The sequence below is a fragment of the Ursus arctos genome, unplaced genomic scaffold, assembly GCF_023065955.2.
Source record: "Ursus arctos isolate Adak ecotype North America unplaced genomic scaffold, UrsArc2.0 scaffold_28, whole genome shotgun sequence".
In the NCBI taxonomy this organism is placed as follows: domain Eukaryota; kingdom Metazoa; phylum Chordata; class Mammalia; order Carnivora; family Ursidae; genus Ursus; species Ursus arctos.
The window spans coordinates 936,658-955,727 of NW_026622963.1; the positions used below are offsets into that span (position 1 = coordinate 936,658).

At 38.1% G+C, this 19,070-nt stretch overlaps 1 protein-coding gene across 16 annotated transcripts in view; it reads right to left on the bottom strand.

Annotated features, from left to right (window-relative positions):
- The window catches only part of CSNK1G1 (casein kinase 1 gamma 1), a 170,005-nt gene that overhangs the window by 55,774 nt on the left and 95,161 nt on the right, over window positions 1-19,070 (bottom strand). For all 16 annotated transcript variants that reach the window (XM_026478285.4, XM_026478279.4, XM_026478283.4 and 13 more), the window contains one exon: window positions 14,290-14,359. In XM_026478285.4, the coding sequence (XP_026334070.1) occupies window positions 14,290-14,359 (70 nt within the window). The remainder of the gene's footprint in view (window positions 1-14,289; window positions 14,360-19,070) is intronic.

A 19,070-nucleotide genomic window follows, 5' to 3' on the forward strand; every position in this document is an offset into this window, starting at 1 on the left:
AGGTCTGCCTCCTAGGATAACACTTTTCCAGTAAGAGTATGATAAGTACAATAAACACGGGCACAATTAATTGTGAAAGAGGCAGTTCTATTCCTGGGAATACGAATTGCCCTATGCCAGGACAACACACAGTTGCTGTCTTCAGACTCCCTACTTAGAGAATCTCAAGATGTTGAAATGTCTTAAGGCAAAATGCTTTGCTTCTTTAGCAAGTGTTAAATGAAGAGAAAGAAAACTATGGTCCGTAAACTCACCCTTCTCTTACCACACTATCAACTGTTTTTTCCCAGTTCTTAAGCCACATTCTTAGAGAACCTTCTCTCTGTGGAATGGTGGAGACTACATGATTCTGTACCCCCGATTAAGGTATCTGGGCCAGGACTGGAAAGCTGTTCCAAGCAGAGTCAGCCGGTCCCTTACCCAGGAACTTGCAATTAGGACACAGGGCTGCAGTCAATCTCTGCTGGGACTTAAACCAACAGGGGCTCTGTGAAAGGCCTTTTTCTACCAAATGTAAGGAGGAGCAGAGAAAGCTGGTAATGTGGAGAAAAAGAAGAGGGCTAGCAGACACTGAGGCAAGAGATTTTATGGCCCTAAGCAGGAGAGTCAAATAAAGTGTCAGAGTCCAGAAGAGCTAGACAGAAAGCCAGAGACAAAGAGTAGTTGTCTTGGTTTCTAGAGGTTTTCAAGTACTTTGTACCAATCCCTAGTGAGACCCGTATAATATTTCCTTCCTTGGTTCCAAGATGCATCCCTGTGATCTTCCAGTAAATCTTCCTTTTGGATCTAAGCCAACTGGAATAGACTCTGTTAATGGTAATCAAAATGGTGTTGACCAACACACACACACACAACTGCTCATCTTCCTCCTCTCTAACCATCATTTCCTAAACACTCACTATGTGCAAAACACTATACTAGATGGGTTAGGGAGTGAAAAAATAAAAAGACACAGACTCTGCCCTTAGGGAACTTACAGGTAGAAAACAGAAGAAAACAGCTAGCATAGTTGCTAGGTCAAGCTTTTCATAAAAATTACTAAAATGAAGAAAGAGTGGAATGTGGAATGGCATAAGAACCAAATTTATTACTCAAATTTAATGATACATATTTAGCCGAAGTTTAAATTTAAAACTGCCATTAAATATTTTGCAGATGAAGCACTGTATATACAATATATCCAAACTCTGCAATACGTACTTACTGACCATGATCATATACACGAGTCCAGTTGGACTATACACTCTACAGGCAATGCAAGGGATTTTTCAAGGCTAACTTTGATGGTGTGTGATTTTCACCTGTGTGCTAACTTTAGCTCCTAACCTCACATGTGACTCCTGTTTTTAACAGTTGGTTTCCTTAGAAAAAGTGTCACCCTTGACATTCTAGCATTTTATTTATCTATTTGAGATTTTATTTATTTATTTGACAGAGAGAGAGAGCGCGCACACACAAGCAGGGGGAGAGGCAGGCAGGGTGAGAGGGAGAAGAAGGCTCCCCGCTGAGCAAGGACCCCCCCCCCCCATGCAGGGCTCCAACCCAGGACTCTGGGATCGTTACCTGAATCAAACGCAGACATTTAACCAACAGAACCACCCAGGTGGTCCTAAAATCCTAGCATTTTCAAAAAGATACCTAGAAACTGGTAGTTAGATGTGATCTGTGACAGCTGGTGGTCATCTAGTTATTTGACTGATTATTAGACTATCCTAGCAGCCAAGTGAACTGAAATAAGGTGTTCTAAGAGGTAATTTAGGATTTTGAACAAGTCTACACCTCAAATTAGGTACTAAGTCCCTAAAGTGACAGTGTCTCCATACAGGAAATAAGCAAACTAGCACACAGATGAGCCCCTGCCAACTTATTCTCTAATATGATTTATTTTCTCCCTAGAACTGTTTTCAGTATTTTCAGTATTACAATTATTTTTCTAAAATTTTTATTTATTTATTTTTAAGTAATCTCTACACCCAACATGGGGCTCAAACTCACAACCCTGAGATGGAGAGTCTCATGCTCCACTGACTGACCCTGCCAGGCGCCCCAGAATTATTTTTCAATCATAATATTCAACTGGACATTTAATTCATTTCACCTGTTTAATATCTCATCTCTTAAATCTATATTAAATCATAAAGCTAGTAAGTGAAATAAGTCAGAGAAAGACAAATACCACATGATTTCACTCATATGTGGAATTTAAGAAACAAAAGAACAAAGCAAAAACAAAGACAAACCAAGAAACAGACTCTTAACTCTAGAGAACAAACAGGTTACCAGAGGGAAGGTGGGTGGGGGGATGGGTGAAAGAGTTAATGGGGATTAAGATGATGAGCACTAAGTAATGCATAGAATTGTTGAGTCACCATATTGTACACCTAAAACTAACAGAACACTGTTAACTATGCTAGAATTAAAATTTAAAAAATAAGGCTAAAAGAAACTCAGCACTGTCTGAAATTTATTCCTTCCCACTTGATACTTATCTTCAAATCAGAGAAATTTTAATGAAAAATATATACATAAAAAAGACTAAGGAAATATATATAGTAATAGTAACTGCGAACAGAGAGACTCAGCATGGCAGTGACCAAAACTTTAATCTTTCTTTTATATGTTTTTCTATTTAAAAAAATTTTTTTAAGATATTTATTTGTTTATTTATTTGTGATAGAGAGAGCGCACACATGCACATGCAGGAAGGAACAGAGGGAGAGGGAGAAGAAGGAGGGGAAAGATCTCAAGCTGACTCTATGTTGAGCACGGAGCCTGACATGGGACTTGATCTCACAACCGTGAGATCATGACCTGAGCCAAAACCAAGAGTCAGATGCTTAATCGACTGAGCCACCCAGGTGCCCCTCTTTTAAATATTTTTATAAACCTTCAGTGATATTAGTTTTCCCTAGAACTTCCAAACTAATTTTTTAAGTGAAAAACTTTCTTTTCCTTTGGGTAAGCTGTGCATAGATAATTGCAAATTCATCCTCTAAAGTTACTTTAGTTTTTAGGTAGCAGAGTTAAGAGATCTAAGGCTGTCTTTTCTGAACTGCACCTGCTGAGAGTGGAGCCAAGCAAAAAGTTGACAAGATATGACCATTGGTTCAAAGTGATTGTGTCCAAATAATTCTCTAGCTGCTGATAAGCCGTTTATGTCTGCAGAGTTGCAATGCTATAGCCACTATACTGATGAGAGCTACACATAATTCCTACCTTCCATGGGCTTCAATTCCAAAACTTTAACCATGGAGTTCTTGGATACTCTGTTCGTAGGTAGCAATGAATACAGATGTCTAACTGTATACTAAATATTTGCAGAAATAATGTGGGAGACTTCATTCTAATATCTTCAATTACTCATTCGTATCTCTATTCTGCTTCCTTAACACAGTTAATAATTACTGGCACAAGCAAATAAAGAAGAGGCTGAGTTTGGAGAAGAAGCACACGTGAAGGAAAGAAGTTTCAACTTAAGCTGGTGATTGCACTGCCAGTCAAATACCGTTCAAAGAGCTTATACGCTGAGATTTCATCAATTTAACAAACATTTGTTGAGCCTCTCCTTTAGAGGTTTTAATCTGGCCTGGATACTTTTGTATGATGAGAGAACTTAAGTATGGTTTCTACATTTTTAAATGTTTGAAACAATTTAAAGACTGATATTTTGTCATACACAAAAACGACATAAAATTCTAATTTCAGGGGCACCTGGGTGGCTCAGTTGGTTAAGCATCTGCCTTTGGCTCAGGTTGTGATCAGGTCCTGGGATCGAGCCCCGCACTGGCCTCCCTGCTCAGCAGAGAGTCTGCTTCTCCCTCACACCCCCTACCCCTGCTTGTGTTCTCTCTCTCTCAAATAAATAAATAAATAAATAAATAAAATCTTTAAAAAATTTCTAATTACAGTGTCCATGAATACAGCTTTATTGGAATACAGCACATTCATTTACTCATCGTTTATGGCTGCTTCTGTGCTACGGGAAAAGAGATGAAAAGTTACAAGAGAGACTGACGGCCCACGAAGCCTCAAGTACTTACCATCTGTTCCTTTACACTATCTGGCTTCATGAGAAATCTCATTTTCCAAACTGGAGGCAGGAGGGAGCCCAATTATATGTATCCTTCCTTTTCTAAGGGCACTGGTATTCACGAACAGTCCTACAGATGCTATAATAAACCTGCCTTGTGATGTTTCACTAGTTCAGCACTAATAATACCACTTCTTTTGCAAATTCATAAATGCATCCAGTTATGATAAGGACCAAACATTAACTGAACCAGTTGGCCTGGTTCTTGCATAATAGTTTCAACTTGGTTTTACAGAACAAAAACAGGTATGGTAATGTGATTTTTTTTTCCTGGGGTTCTTTTCCTAGATATTACAAGACCGCTGTGACCAAGTGCCCCCTCCAAACTGGCATGAAAGGCTACAGAGCTCTGCAAGTAGAAGTGTTTGTTCTCACCAAGGAGGCTTAAGTGAGTGTAACTGTATTTCAATAGGACCATATTCACTCCTCTGAAAGAAACAGTACCCTCAAGATCACAGATGTGATGGCTCCACCATAGCTGGAATTCTGCTCTACTGAATCAGAAAGACTAGAAAATATGAAGTTGCTACTGCTTGAGAATCCATCAAAAATTCTTCAAAGATGAAACTGTTATCTCTACATTCTGAGATTTTTAAAGCTATGAGAAATGTTAATAGGATATTTCCATTTCTACAGGAAAGTTAGATCTTCAGTTTCAAAGTAAAACAGTAACTGCCTTGTATTTATACGGCACATTTCCCTTAAGAATTCAAGGCCTTTATAGACATTACTTCATTCAACCCTAGCAGGTCTGCAAACTGTAAGAAAAAGGTTTTCCTGTTGTATGCACAAGGAAACTGAGGCACAGCAGGGGCACATGGTTAACGTGGAGTCAAAAAAAACAGTGGGAAGGGGGCACAGTCAGTCGGGCGTCTGACTCTTGGTTTGGGCTCAGATCATGATCTCATGGGTCGTGGGATGGAGCCCACCATCAGGCTCCAAGCTCGGCAAGGAGTCTGCTTGAATTTCTCTCTCCCTTTCTCTCTGCCCTTCTCTACCCTCCGCCCCCGCACTCCCGCCATGCAAGCACGTTCTCTCTCTCTCAAATAAGTAAATAAATCTTAAAAAAAAAAACACAAAAAAACAAAACAAAAAAATGGCAGGAAAAACTGGATTAAACTTTACTCCTCCCTGCACTTCCTAGCTGTTTCCACTTATTCACATTACCTACAGAGACGGCATATGTCTAAAACTCTACGGTCCTCAAATGTAACTTCAAAGCTGCCCATTTATACTCATTAAGATCAGTTTTCTCCAAATTTAGTGGTATGTGTCTTTCCCTCTACATTACCTCTGAAGAGAGACTTCTGAAAAATATACGTGGCAAGAAAAGTCCAGATTTCACTTTCTTTTACCAAGTTCACTATTTCGTCCTTTCATCTCTTATGAAAATTTTCTATCCAACTGGAGACCAAAAACCAAAAAGTTTCTTCTAAATTCCTTAAGTGCTCCGTGGAGGTATGCTTCTTGTTCACAGCTACTCGTTACATGGTTCACTTCTATTTTAAGTAAAATTCCCATCTTCGCAATCTCTCCTCAGCTGTTCTTATTTTTAATTTTCCTGTGTTTGCCCAGCTTGTTTATAATACACTCCTAAGGAAGTTCACAACATTACAGGAAGGTTTTGTTAATCTCACACTTTCTGATGATTTTCTTCAGATCTATGCTTTATTCCTCTTTTGCAGGAGTACCACATTCCTGTTAATTTAACAGTTGCCTAGATTCAAAGCTCTTTTTCTGGTACCAACCAGCACCTCCTATCTTGTTTGATGACATATGAAGCCATTCCCTCCTACAAATTTCAAAACTGCAAAGTCTGATCAGCTCTATGAACACTGTCTTTATTCAGGGCATAAAGGTTTCAGGGAGGGGCGCCTGGGTGGCACAGCGGTTAGGCGTCTGCCTTCGGCTCAGGGCGTGATCCCGGCGTTTTGGGATCGAGCCCCACATCAGGCTCCTCCGCTATGAGCCTGCTTCTTCCTCTCCCACTCCCCCTGCTTGTGTTCCCTCTCTCGCTGGCTGTCTCTATCTCTATCGAATAAATAAATAAATCTTTAAAAAAAAATAAAGGTTTCAGTGGATGAAGTGGACTGCACAGGGTAGCTCTGAGCTTCTCAGTTGTATACACGGCATATGTATTCAACATAAATGGTTTATTTACTTTGGAAAGAAATATTTCAAAACTTAGTTGCCCAAGGCTATAAAAAGGTTTTGGAGGTAACAAAGGCAGCCTTCTAAGGCATAAAGTTTGAGGGTACCATGCGAACAAGAAATCCCACTTTTTTATGGTGACTAACATAATATAATAAAAAATCATTTAAAAAAAAAAATCCCACTTTTTCACTGTGGGGAAGTTCTGGGCCTTTGCTTTAATTAAACACTTCTAGGACTATTTTCTACCACTCTATTATAATTAGGTAAGGGATAATGGGTGGAAGGCCCAAGGCATCTGCTGGGGAAATGTGTACGTACACACACAAGAAAAAAATACCTGTATAAAAACATTCCTAGCTCATGTTTGCCTACTGTAATAAACTCCCCTATGCTCAAAAATGGGAAAAGTGAAATAACCTACTGGATACTTAAGTTTACTTACTTTCTCTGCCCAATAAGATTTTGCCGGGGCTTTGTTACATTGTGAAATTTCAGTATCTTGTTGTCTTTTTAAATTTGAGGATTAACATCTTCTTTACAAGACATCCAAAACAGAATGGTCATTAGCAGATTAGAATAGCTGCTGAAAATCGGGCCACGGCAGCTCAGGCTTAGATCAACTATGACATGACATTTATTCCCAGAGTCCCTGAGAAAGTTTCCCAGGCAAGTTGCTGGTAGAAGTGGAATTAAGTGTTTAACCAGAGCAAGAAGAGTTCTTCCACTACCTTTAGGATCTCTCAATAAAATTAAGAAGGCTCCAGAAGCAAAAGATCATTGTAGTGTACGTCTATACTACAGTGAGGCCTTTCCAAATGCCAAGTGAAACGGTGAGAATTTACCATTACCTACTCTCATACGTTTACTAAAAAGGCCAAAGTTATTATTCAAAATCACTGTTCCCAAGAAACTGTTAACTCTGAGAACAGTTAAGAGAAGGTAACCTTATACCTCCTTCTGGCTAAGTCAGAGGCCTTCACTATATTTTATCTACTTGCATTCTCATTTCTCTATCTAGAGTCCTATTTTCTTGCCATTTGCCTATTCCTCCCTCCCCCATCCTCTTTCATCTGTTCATGCCCTTGCTCATGCATTCCTTTTCCCTTTCTCTCTTGTCACTTCAGCTGCCATGCTTGGTTCTTGTTTATTCATCTTTTATTTATTTATCAAACATATTCTAGGCCTTTACCATGCAGCCAGTCCATATGTAGCTATGAACCTTCAGGCTCATACTGTCCCCTCTCTTATGTGTAGGCCTCCTGTTTAGGCCTCTGGTTTTGCCCATCTTTGCCTCAAACCTGTCATCCACCAAGTCCTATTCCTTTGCGTTAGGATACCAGCAAAAGTGGGAGGTGTACTGGATAAAGGATTAGTGGGCTGGAAAATTTTAAAATTGATGATGTATATACTCTCCTAAGTAAAAGGATCCTGAGAGTGCAGGGAAACCTAAAAACAATCCCCTAACAGGAAAATGAGTTTGGGACTTACCCATAGTGACTATAACACAACACAACACTGATGACTAACAAAAAAATGAAAAGAAAATAAGAAAGATGGTTACTTTCACCTGCTGACTGCAAAGCTTACAGCCTTTAATTAAGACGATTAAATACTGCTGCTCTCTCTTTGATGCTGGCCCATTGTGCCAAACAAATACTAAAGCAACTAGGAGGGCAAGCAAGTTCCAGGGAATCCAGAGTAGCTCTTTAAACCCTGACTCCTACTCTTATATATTCAGAACAATCTATAGAAACTACATATGAAAAGAAAAGCATAATTGTGCTTAATGCCAAGCCCTTTGTGCTTTGAAAAATCAAGAACACAGGGATTTAAGAAGGAATGAAAAAAAAAAAGAAATAAAAAAAAACTGAAGAAAGTATTTTCCAACAGTGAGGAAAAGAAGACTACTTTTTCATGGTCCTTACATATAGTTGCAGTTTCACATTTAAAAAATAATATTGTTTTTCTTTGTAATAACTTTAGAAATTCTCCAGTAATCTCAGATGCAATGAGTTCAACCACAATACGCAAAGAAAAATCTACCCCACCCCCAGCCATCCAATTATGTGAAAACACCAGACAATGTTCCCATTTTGATTCATTTGGTCATTGGAAGTCCACTTTGCCAGGGTTAATTTATAATGCAATTAACTTAAAAAAATAATTTTATATCTTCTGAAACCAAGGAAGATACCAAGTATAAAATACCTGCACCAGGATGTTTCTTGTACAGTAACATGTGGTTTTTAAAAATTTTGTATTCAATCTTAGAGTTCAAATAGTTCTTTAAAAAGTCATGTACTCTAACTTTCTACCCAATGCATAAATCTCCCTCACAACACCCTGAAAGCATAACCATTCAACTGCTGCCTGAAAACTGCCCTTCCCCTAAAAGACAGGAAATCCTACCGCATAAGACAACTCATTCCAGTTCACAATTTGTTATTCTTTCTATAAGAAGGTGTTTGGAAAGAAAGGAAACACGATATTGTGGCACTTTATTATCATTTGTTGAACTTATGCCTGAAACTGTTAACACATGACTCAGGACAAATGGGGACATAAACAGGTTGCTTGGTGATATAAGAGGAAGGAGGGAGACCATAAATCCACTGCCGTAGTCTTTTAAAAAACTGTTATAATAATAACAACAACAATAATAATAAACATGATCGGGGCAAAAAAAATGCAAAAATACTAAAGGATTAATGTAAAAACTTAAGAGTGCCACCACTTCCTATTTCTAATCACACTCTTCAAAGGTAATCATTATTAAATTTTTTGTATATCCAATCAGATATTTTCTATGCTCATATGGACATACCTGTATTACATATGTATTTCTTATACTATACAAATATGACAATATACTATTTTGCAAACCTTTTCACTTAAAAAACATATTGGGGCATCTTTCCATATCAATACGTAGGGCTCTACCTTCTTTTTAATAGCTAATTCCACAGTATAAATATGTCATCATTTATTTATCCAGATCTATACTGATGACATTTAAATTATTTTCATGCTGTTCTAATTGTTATACAAAGCCAGAATTTAATGTTCCTATAGTTTCTTTCAATAATTTTTGTTTTAAATCATTTGGAATAAACCTAACCTACCGCTTACTAGCTCTTTAAACACTTGAAAATCACCATCATATGGGGGTAAATGGGAGAACAAATACAAGTTTTGAGTTATAATACTGGGATTTCAGAAATCAATAGGGGAAATGATTTCCTCAAATAAAAACAATCTAGGGGCACCTGGGTGGCTCAGTCATTAAGTGTCTGCCTTCGGCTAAGGTCATGATCCCAGGGTCCTGGGATTGAGCCCCACATCGGGCTCCCTGCTCAGTGGGAAGCCTGCTTCAGCCTCTCCCACTCCCCCTGCTTGTCCCTCTCTCGCTGTGTCTCTCTCTGTCAAATAAATAAAATCTTAAAAAAAAAAATCTAAATTTCTGACAACACATTAAAACGGGTGCCTAACATTATGGCCTATGAGGCTGATGGGCTGTTATACAGTGATCAGAAACACGAAGACTGCAGCATCATGACAAATGTTATAATGCTAAGTGAAGACGTAGTTACATGGAACTAAGATTAACTATGAAATATGTCTGCATATGAAAAGAAGAGATACTCAAATGAAATGTACCTCAGTTAGGGTGCTGAGGGCATGGATCACCACTTCAAAATATCCTTTAATATTTTATAATTTAGTTTCTATGGTGAATAAAAAAAGAAAAATTGAGAGCCATTACAAAGATCAGGATCATCATTCTCAGTTTCAGGGCCCTCAACGCCCCCTTTATTTTATTTTATTTTATTTTATTTTATTTTATTTTATTTTATTTATTTGACAGAGCGAGAGAATACAAGCTGGGTGAGCAGCAGAGGGAGAGGGAGAAGCAGGCTCCCTGCTGAGCTGTGAGCCTGATGTGGGGCTCAATTCCAGGACCCTGGGATCATGACCTGAGCTGAAGGCAGACACTAAACATGCTGAGACACCCAGGGACTCCTCCCCCTTTACTTTCTTCTCTGATTACTCTTGAGATATCACCTGTCATAGTAAATAACCAGGTCTTGAAATTTCTTGAGGGCAAAGCTACAATCAGCAAACAAAGCGTGAAGTGTGACTGTCCACAACAGAACAGAATGGAATGGAAGGGAAGGTGTTAGATGTTAAACAAGGAACAGAATGGACAATCAGGAAAAGTTCCAACTTAAACCATGTTCACAATCATCCAGTGCTACCATTCTATCTTCCCATGGATACAGAACTGATAAGAATTTCCCGATCATATGGTCAGGGCAATATAGGGGTCAAAAACCCAAGGTAATGATTAAGACCTGAGTACTTAAGAAATGGTCATACTCTCAAGCCACACAAAAGTTCCTATTTTGCGAATTTAAAGTCTCACACTCCGGTCAGAATAGCATTCTTTAAATTAATAAGCACTCGTTCCTCCCAAAAAACTTCATCCATTTTTTTTAGAAGATTTATTTATGTATTTGAGAGAGAGAGAGAGAGAGAGCGCATGAGCACTGGTTGGGTGACAGGGAGGACCAGAAGGAGAAGGAGAGAGAAACCCAAGCAGACTCTGTACTGAGCGCAGAGCCAAATGCAGGGCTTGATACCACGACTCCAAGTTCACAGCCTGAGCTGAAACCAGAAGTGGGACACTTAACCAACTGCAGCACCCAGGCACCCCTCATCCATTTTACAAGCACTGATTAATTCCTTGAACAAATCTAAGTCACAATGGGCTTTTTTTTTTTTTTTTAAGTATTCCTTGTCATAATACCCAAATATTTTGCAAATCACTGGCCTGTGATAAATAATGGTCACTGTGTGCCTTTGGCATGAAAGGTTGTTTATTTACAACGCCACATCACCTTGGTTCTGAAGAGAGTGGCATATAAGCTCTGGCTGTTTAAATATTAACTACTGATGAGTCACATTTGCAGCTGGAACTCACTCTAGAAAAAGAGGGAGAGAAAATGCTCATGCTTGTAAGGACGGGGTGTTCATGCCCACATTTATAATAAGACATGGTGAAAACTTGTCTACTTTCTTGTCAAATGATTTACTTTGAAAATAAATTTCCTTTTTTGGCCATCCCCAGGAAATATTTTTATTAATAACTTGACAAAAATCTAAAAAGGCATGATTATCAAATCTTCCTAACTTTTTTCTTTCACCAAAATACTTCCTAACTGCCTATCATGTGAATGAACTATGTTGGGCCTTGAGATAAACTTGAGACACAAGGAAGCAGAAGATACAAGCCGTGTTCTCCAGAGCTTATGGTCTCACTGCAGGGCCGGGGGGTGGAATATGCAATTACAGTTATAGAACGTTCAATACATGATCACCAGGAACAGAATCAGGATTGAAAAAAATACCAATATGGCATTTAAGAGGTTTAGGTGCTCAAAATCAATTATATAACCACAAAATGCAGAAAGTCTGGGTTGATGGCAACTTACATCAAAAAGATGTAAAGGTTTCAGCTGAGTAAAACTCCATAAAAGCATAAAAGTCAACTAGTGAAATGGTTGTTAAGATAGCTAATCTAAATTAATAGCAATATTGTGTTCAGACCAAGGAAGATAGTAATGCCAGTATCTCCATATCCAGAGTTAGTGGTGCTGTTTTATGAGGCTCATTTAAGAGGAACATAACAGAACTAGGAGAGAGACGGAGGGAGGGAAGGAAAGAGAGAAAGTGAGAGAGCATGTATTCATGCTGGACAGTGGTGATAGTGAAATATCTATAAAACATATATACAGAAAGATTCTTACACTGAGTAGAAATTGTAACAGATTTCTGAAGCACTTCCTATCTTAGAAAAGCTTGTGTCTACCTTGTTAGCTGCAGGCAAGAATATTAAAAAGATGACACCCAGGGGCGCCTGGGTGGCTCAGCCGTTAACTGTCTGCCTTCGGCTCGGGTCATGATCCCGGGGTCCTGGGATTGAGCCCCGCATCGGGCTCTCTGCTCGGCGGGAAGCCTGCTTCTCCCTCTCACACTCCCCCTGCTTGTGTTCCCTCTCTCGCTGGCTGTCTCTGTCAAATAAATAAATAAAATCTTTAAAAAAAAAAAAGATTACACCCACCATAGCTACTTTTAAGAGCAGTGAACTATCTCAGAAGGCAGAAAAGGAGTCAGGAATCACCACTGAACTTCATGTAAGACCTGGAAGGCTTTGTGACCTTGAAATGATTGCCAGAAGTACTGGGAGGGAGACCAATGATGGCCAACAAATGGCCTGACCACTCAAACAGAGCTCTTGCCACTCCCACTCATCTCAGAGGTTGCCGTTTTTCCTTGCTGCCTTAAGTGAAATGCAATTTTTTAAAAGTCCCTTTCCTCCAATCCTTTCCCTATTTAATCCTTTTCAGTGTATGCACAATGTCAAAACTTCAAGAATCTATGGGATAGACTGGTGATGGGTAGTAAGGAGGGCACGTATTGCATGGTGCACTGGGTGTTATACGCAACTAATGAATCATCGAACTTTACATCGGAAACTGGGATGTACTGTATGGTGACTAACGTAATATAATAAAAAAACATTAAAATTAAAAAAAAAAAAACTTCAAGAATCTGCAATATTCTCCTGTATTTGGGAAGAGCATGAACCCAGTAGCAAAGATGCTATTCCTACATAACAGGTGCATGACATTTTTGGCTACATATTGAGAAGGGAAGATTGGCCTGATTTGGTGGGTCTACTGGGAAGGGCTTACAGAGGAAATCCTGCAGACTTGCCTGGTCACCTTCCTCAGGCCCCCTCAAACTTCTAAGCTGTGCTGGATCTAGCATGTTTTTACCTGAGCCTTAGATCTGTGAAACATGTATAAACATAGTTATCATAAATGAGCTGTGATAATTGTCACCCTGAATTTATAAAAACAGGAACAACATACCAGCCAACTTTAAAAGTTTAGTTATGGGAAGACAAGACTCAAGTTACACAAATGTCCTGTGAACTCAGTTGCCTATCTTAAATCCTATGCCTGGAACATTCCATATTTAAGAATATAATCACTGAACAAACACATTCTGAAAGGCTACTGTGAGCAAGAACCCGCTGAGGTTCAGTGAAAGACAGATGCCTTTCTTGGCCTTGCTAGGTTATGGCTATCGCTGATTACTGCCACAGTCGGGATATAAGGCCACTTGAATAACACCGTGTGGCTCTCACAGAATTCTATATATTCTAAGAAGTGAAACTCAAATTCCTTCAACAGTACTTCCAATAGTGGTGCTTGAAATAAAAACATGTTTCAGTCATTCACATAAAACTGTCACACTGAAGAGAGCATAAAGCAGAGGAATGTCAACTAATGCCAAACAATGAAACTAGTGAACAATTATGTCTTTTGCAAGAGGTATCCTATAGATATAACCTCCTTAGGGTTGGTAACATTTGCAGTCAAGGTATTTTTCTGGAAGCCAGTAAGATATTTCAGAAATTAGAGCTTTTAGGTAGAAAATAGGCATGTTTTAAAAAATTATAAATTTAATTAAAAAATCCCCAAAGGTCACAGGTTACTACGATAACCTAAGTCAGGTCTTTCAAATTAAGAGAACAATGGATAAAATGACAGTGTTATGGTATTTTGGAAGGTATATTTTAGTATGTCTTTAAAATGGATATATAGTCTCAATATGATAAAATATTGCTTGCAAATTACCAACCCCTCCTCTTTTCTTTTGGTGTAAAGAAATGAAAAGAGAAGGAAACTACCAAAAAGCAATACTCCATACAATGTGTATTTCAGATGGGTGAAAGCATTCAAAGGCTGATTTGTGGGCATGCTCACGGCACATCACAGATCCCCAGTCAACTGTCCCTCCAGGAGCCAGAGAACGAGTAGCTTTAGTTGACTATGTTTATTTACCTACCCAGCAAGCAGGAGAGATACATGGTCTGGCAAAAAAAAGGTCACCTAGACAAGAAAATGTGCATACTTGTGGGCTTTCAGCTAAGCTATAAGCTAACTAACCACATGGAGAAAACAGACTTGACTTACCTGCACTGCCGAGCTGTTTATAAAACCTGTACTCTAAATGAAGCTGTGGAGCACGTGATTTTATTGGTTCCTGAAACCCAAGAAGAGAAATTGTGATCAGATTTAGACAAATAAAATTTTTCCATTCCTAGGTTTTCAAAGTAAACCAGGGCTAAGACCACTTAATATTTTAGAGATGATATCCATATATGATAGCATTTTCTTACCACAATTTCTCTTGGAAAGCACAGCTAGGGGAAGATGAGGCTGAAGTATATAGAATCCCTTCCATGGATATTTAAGTACAAATAGTCTGTATAAGCCATCATTCAAGGATAGCTCCCTTGCCAGGAAGTATTCTCCTGAAATGTATTCTCCTAGGAAACCAGATGCCAAACCTTTTAATTAAAGACTGGCATGTATTCCCTGCCAGTTTTATGATGAATTTTGGGTGATAAACAGTATTATTCTTAGAAAAATGATATATGCTCAGAAAAAAATTTCAAATACACAAAAATTAGGAAAAGACTAAAAATAATCTGAAATCCTATCATTTTAAAGAAAACCACTATTAACATTTTGGTGAATGTCCTTCCTAATATTTATTTATACATTTATTTAGATATAATACAGACTTGAAAGTATATTTAAAATAAACAAGATCATACTATATTTGTTCTTCTGTAATGGTGTCTTTAAAGTCAACAACATAATGATGACATCTTTCCATGGCAGTAAATAGTTTTATGTAATTTTTTTTTTAAGTAGACTCCATGCTCAACATAGGGCCTGAACTCACAACCCTGAGATCAAAAGTCATATGCTCTACTGACTGAGCCAGCTAGGTGCCCCATAAAGCTTTATACAAATTTTAATGGCTGTACTATTTCCCTGTGTGTGTGTGTGTGTGTGTGTGTGTACACATATACCATAATTTTCAAGCATTTTGACTGTTTTCAGTTTTCATTATTACGAATAATGCTGGAGGAACATTATATGCATATTTATTTTTACACTTAAGAAAACTGAAGATTATAAATGCAGTTAAAATATGTATCTTAAAAAATAAAATAAAATATGTATTTTTAATCAATATGATGTTCCAGTTCGCAAAAACAGTGTTTTCTAAAGACCCTGGAGCTAAAACAGCCAAACTACCGCATTTGCTCTACATTGAACTTTAAGAACTGGCTGGTTAATTATTCTGAACTGACAGTATACTGGGCAACTAGCTAACAAGAAAATCAAACATTACCCTGGCAAGTAGATCTATGTACCCATTAGGATAGCTATTATCAAAACCATAGAAAATAAGTGTTCATGCGGATGTGGAGAAATTGCAGCCCCTGTGTATTGCTGGTGGGGATGTGAAATGGTACAGCTATTATGGAAAACAGTATGGAAGTTTCTTAAAAAATCAAACACAGAATTACCACATGATTCAGCAACTCCACTTCTGAGTATATACCTGAAAAAACTGAAAGCAGGGACTCAAACTGATATTTGTATGCCCACGTTCATAGCAGCATTATTTATAATTATCAAAAGGTAGAAGCAACCAAGTATCCATCAACAAACAAACAAACAAAATGTGACTGCCTTTTGCTACACACACACACACACACACACACAGAATATTATTCAGCCATGAAAACGAAAAACATTCGGACACATACTACAACATGGACGAAACTTGAAGACCTTATACTAAGCAAACTAAGCCAGACACAGAATACTGCATGATTCACTAAAATGAGGTACCTAGACTAGTCAAATTTACAGAGACAGAAAGTTAAATGGTGGTTGCCAAGGGCTATGAGGGAGGGGATGGAGAGTCAGTGTGTGATGGGAAGAATTTCAGTTGAGAAAGACGAAAAAATTCTGGAGAAGGATGGTGGCAATGGCTGCACAACAATGTGAACGTACTTAATGCCACAGAGCTGCACACTTAAAAATGGGTTATGATGGAAAATTCTAGATACAATTCTTTATCAGATAGATGATTTTTAAATTTTCTCTCCCATTCCACGGGTTGTCATTTCATTGTATTGAGTCCTTTGATACAAAAAAGTTTTTAATTTTTATAAAGTCCAATTAATTTCTTCTCTTGTTCGTGCTTTTTGCGTCATATCTAAAAAATCCGATGTCATGAAGGTTTTCCCCTAAGTTTTCTTCTAAGAGATTTATAGTTTCGGCTCTTACATTTAGGTTTTTGATCCATTTTAAGTTAATTTTTTATGTATGATGTAAAGTAAGGGTTCAACTTCAATGCACATGGATATCTGGTTTTCCTAACAACATTTGTGGAAAAAACTGTCCTTTCTCCAGTGAATGGTTACTTGTCCTTTTTTAAAGATAGGCTCAAAAGAAGGAGACCCCCCCAGTTTCCCTTGATAATTCATGCTGATGTTAAACACATTTCATGATTTCAAAGGTCTTTATATGTAGTTTAAATCTCCACGACTGAAACTGAAGCCTATTTCTCTCCTCTCCCCAACAAAATAAAATAGCTCCTCAATAACCAGTGAATACTACAACAACTATCTTCACATAACAAAACTATTCAATCATTTCTTAGACTCCGTTTATTCAGGCAAAATAATTTCAATTCCTTTAACCTTTCCTCACTGGTCCTATTTTTCAGTTCTTTGATCATCTTTGAAGGCTCTACCTGAACCCAGTTGTTTTCTACATTTTTCTTAAGATATAGAATCCATACATCACAGAATTCAGAAGTTTCCTTGAAGTTATCTAGTCTACCCCTTTGCTTCTAGGAAGGTTTTATCTAAATCAATTCAGGCAGGCTGAAACCGTTCATACCCCTAATGAGCTCCACAAAAGAATTCATATCCTTCTTTGATTATAAAATCAGCAATCATCAGAGTTGAACTTCAAGCTTCTCAAGATTCTTATAGTCAAAAGAAAAAGTACATAAGACTAATTACACTGTAAAGTCACTTCTTTATTCGTTTATGTCTTCAAATAGAGAAGGGTCACCCTTGAGAGCCTCCCTTTGGCTTTAGATCTTTCCACTATAGCACCATTAAAGAAGCCAATTATGGAATCTGTCCTTCAGAAAAATCCCTAGTAATTCACAAGGATCCAAACAGAAACAGGACAACAAATTAATATGGAGCCAGAGACTGATCTTTCTGGAGGTTTTCTTCTGAAGAAAGTCTGGATTCTGACAAACCACAAAGAGCAATGAATGAAAAAGCCACAGATCCTTCTTCAAACATAATACTCTAAAACTTCACAGTGGACACCTTGATAGGAAATACTCAATCTGATGTTGGGTAACTAAGCTAGCCGATTAAAAAAAAAGCAAAAACTCTTCAGAGTTACAAGGCTGAAAGTGGGCGTAGATGTCACATGTAGTTGGACATGAGGAGCTTTCTATCACAGATGAAAGGACTTATACCCTTTAGGCCAACTCCTTTAGCACATAGTTGAAGCCTGCTCAGACAATTAGAGCTTCAAGGTGCTCTTCTGGAAGCACTATAAATAAAGTACATTATGAACACTGAGTCTATGTCTTGCGGAAGGCGGTAAGATAAGCAGCATGCAGAGAGTTGTTTTTTTTTTAACAATTGTTAGAAAACTTCTGTTAAGGGGCGCCTGGGTGGCACAGCGGTTAAGCGTCTGCCTTCGGCTCAGGGCGTGATCCCGGCGTTATGGGATCGAGCCCCACGTGGGGCTCCTCTGCTATGAGCCTGCTTCTTCCTCTCCCACTCCCCCTGCTTGTGTTCCCTCTCTCGCTGGCTGTCTCTCTCTGTCGAATAAATAAATAAAATCTTAAAAAAAAAAAAAAAAAAACTTCTGTTAAAAAGAACCTGAGAAATCTCGATGATGGGGTAAAGGAAGGGCTCATTATACGATTTTATGTTGTGCATGATTTTTTAAAAAGGTTCCTAGAAATCTAAGAAACAAAAGCCCACAATGAAGATCCAAACAAAGTAAAAGGAAAACAGTACCAGCAGGGCTTCCTTATATTTCTGTGTCAGATGCTGATTACATTTCCACAGAGGGCTGGCTATTTGCCAGAATCATGGTTATTCTGGAACACACATGTCTGCCTGAAATCCTAAACCAACAGCAGACGGCTACCTTGTAGGACTATAATGCTTAAGGCAAATTTTGCTGTTACAGAGAAAAGAGCTCAATTATTGCCCTCATATCTCCCATGGAGAACACAGCCCAACAGCAAGAGAGGAGGCCCACAGACAAGATTGTTATCCTATAAAAAGCCTTTATTTAAGATTTATTTGAAAGAGAAATGAGCTCCTAAGACACACCATACTAGATGACATGAAGTCTATTTTTAGCTTTCACTCTTGGCCATACAAAGTAGAATAAAGTTTAATAAACTATAAGTGAAATGCAATGATCCATCATGTGAACAATATAAGCTTATCTAACGAGGTTAACTGGTATGAACTTAGAAGAAGAAATTCAGATAGAAAAGACTGCCCCAAGAGAAGTCTTGATAAATAAAGGGACAGTAACAAAGATACAGTAATGAGACAGTATTTTAAAGTGTTTCAGAAGCTACTTCTTCCTATTACTAGTCCAACTTACCGAAGCAATAAAACAGAAAAAGTAAAAAAGCAGATGAACTAGGGAACACTTTCACAGAACCAAATTCCTATAAATAAAAAATACGGTTAATCCTTTGATATTCAACCTGAGAAAGTATTTGGCCTGCATTATTACATGCGTTACCTGTCTTCCTGCTCCCATTTCTCCCACAAGAGTTCCAAGTCAACAAACAAAAGAAAACACTTGGTTCCCTAGCAGCTACC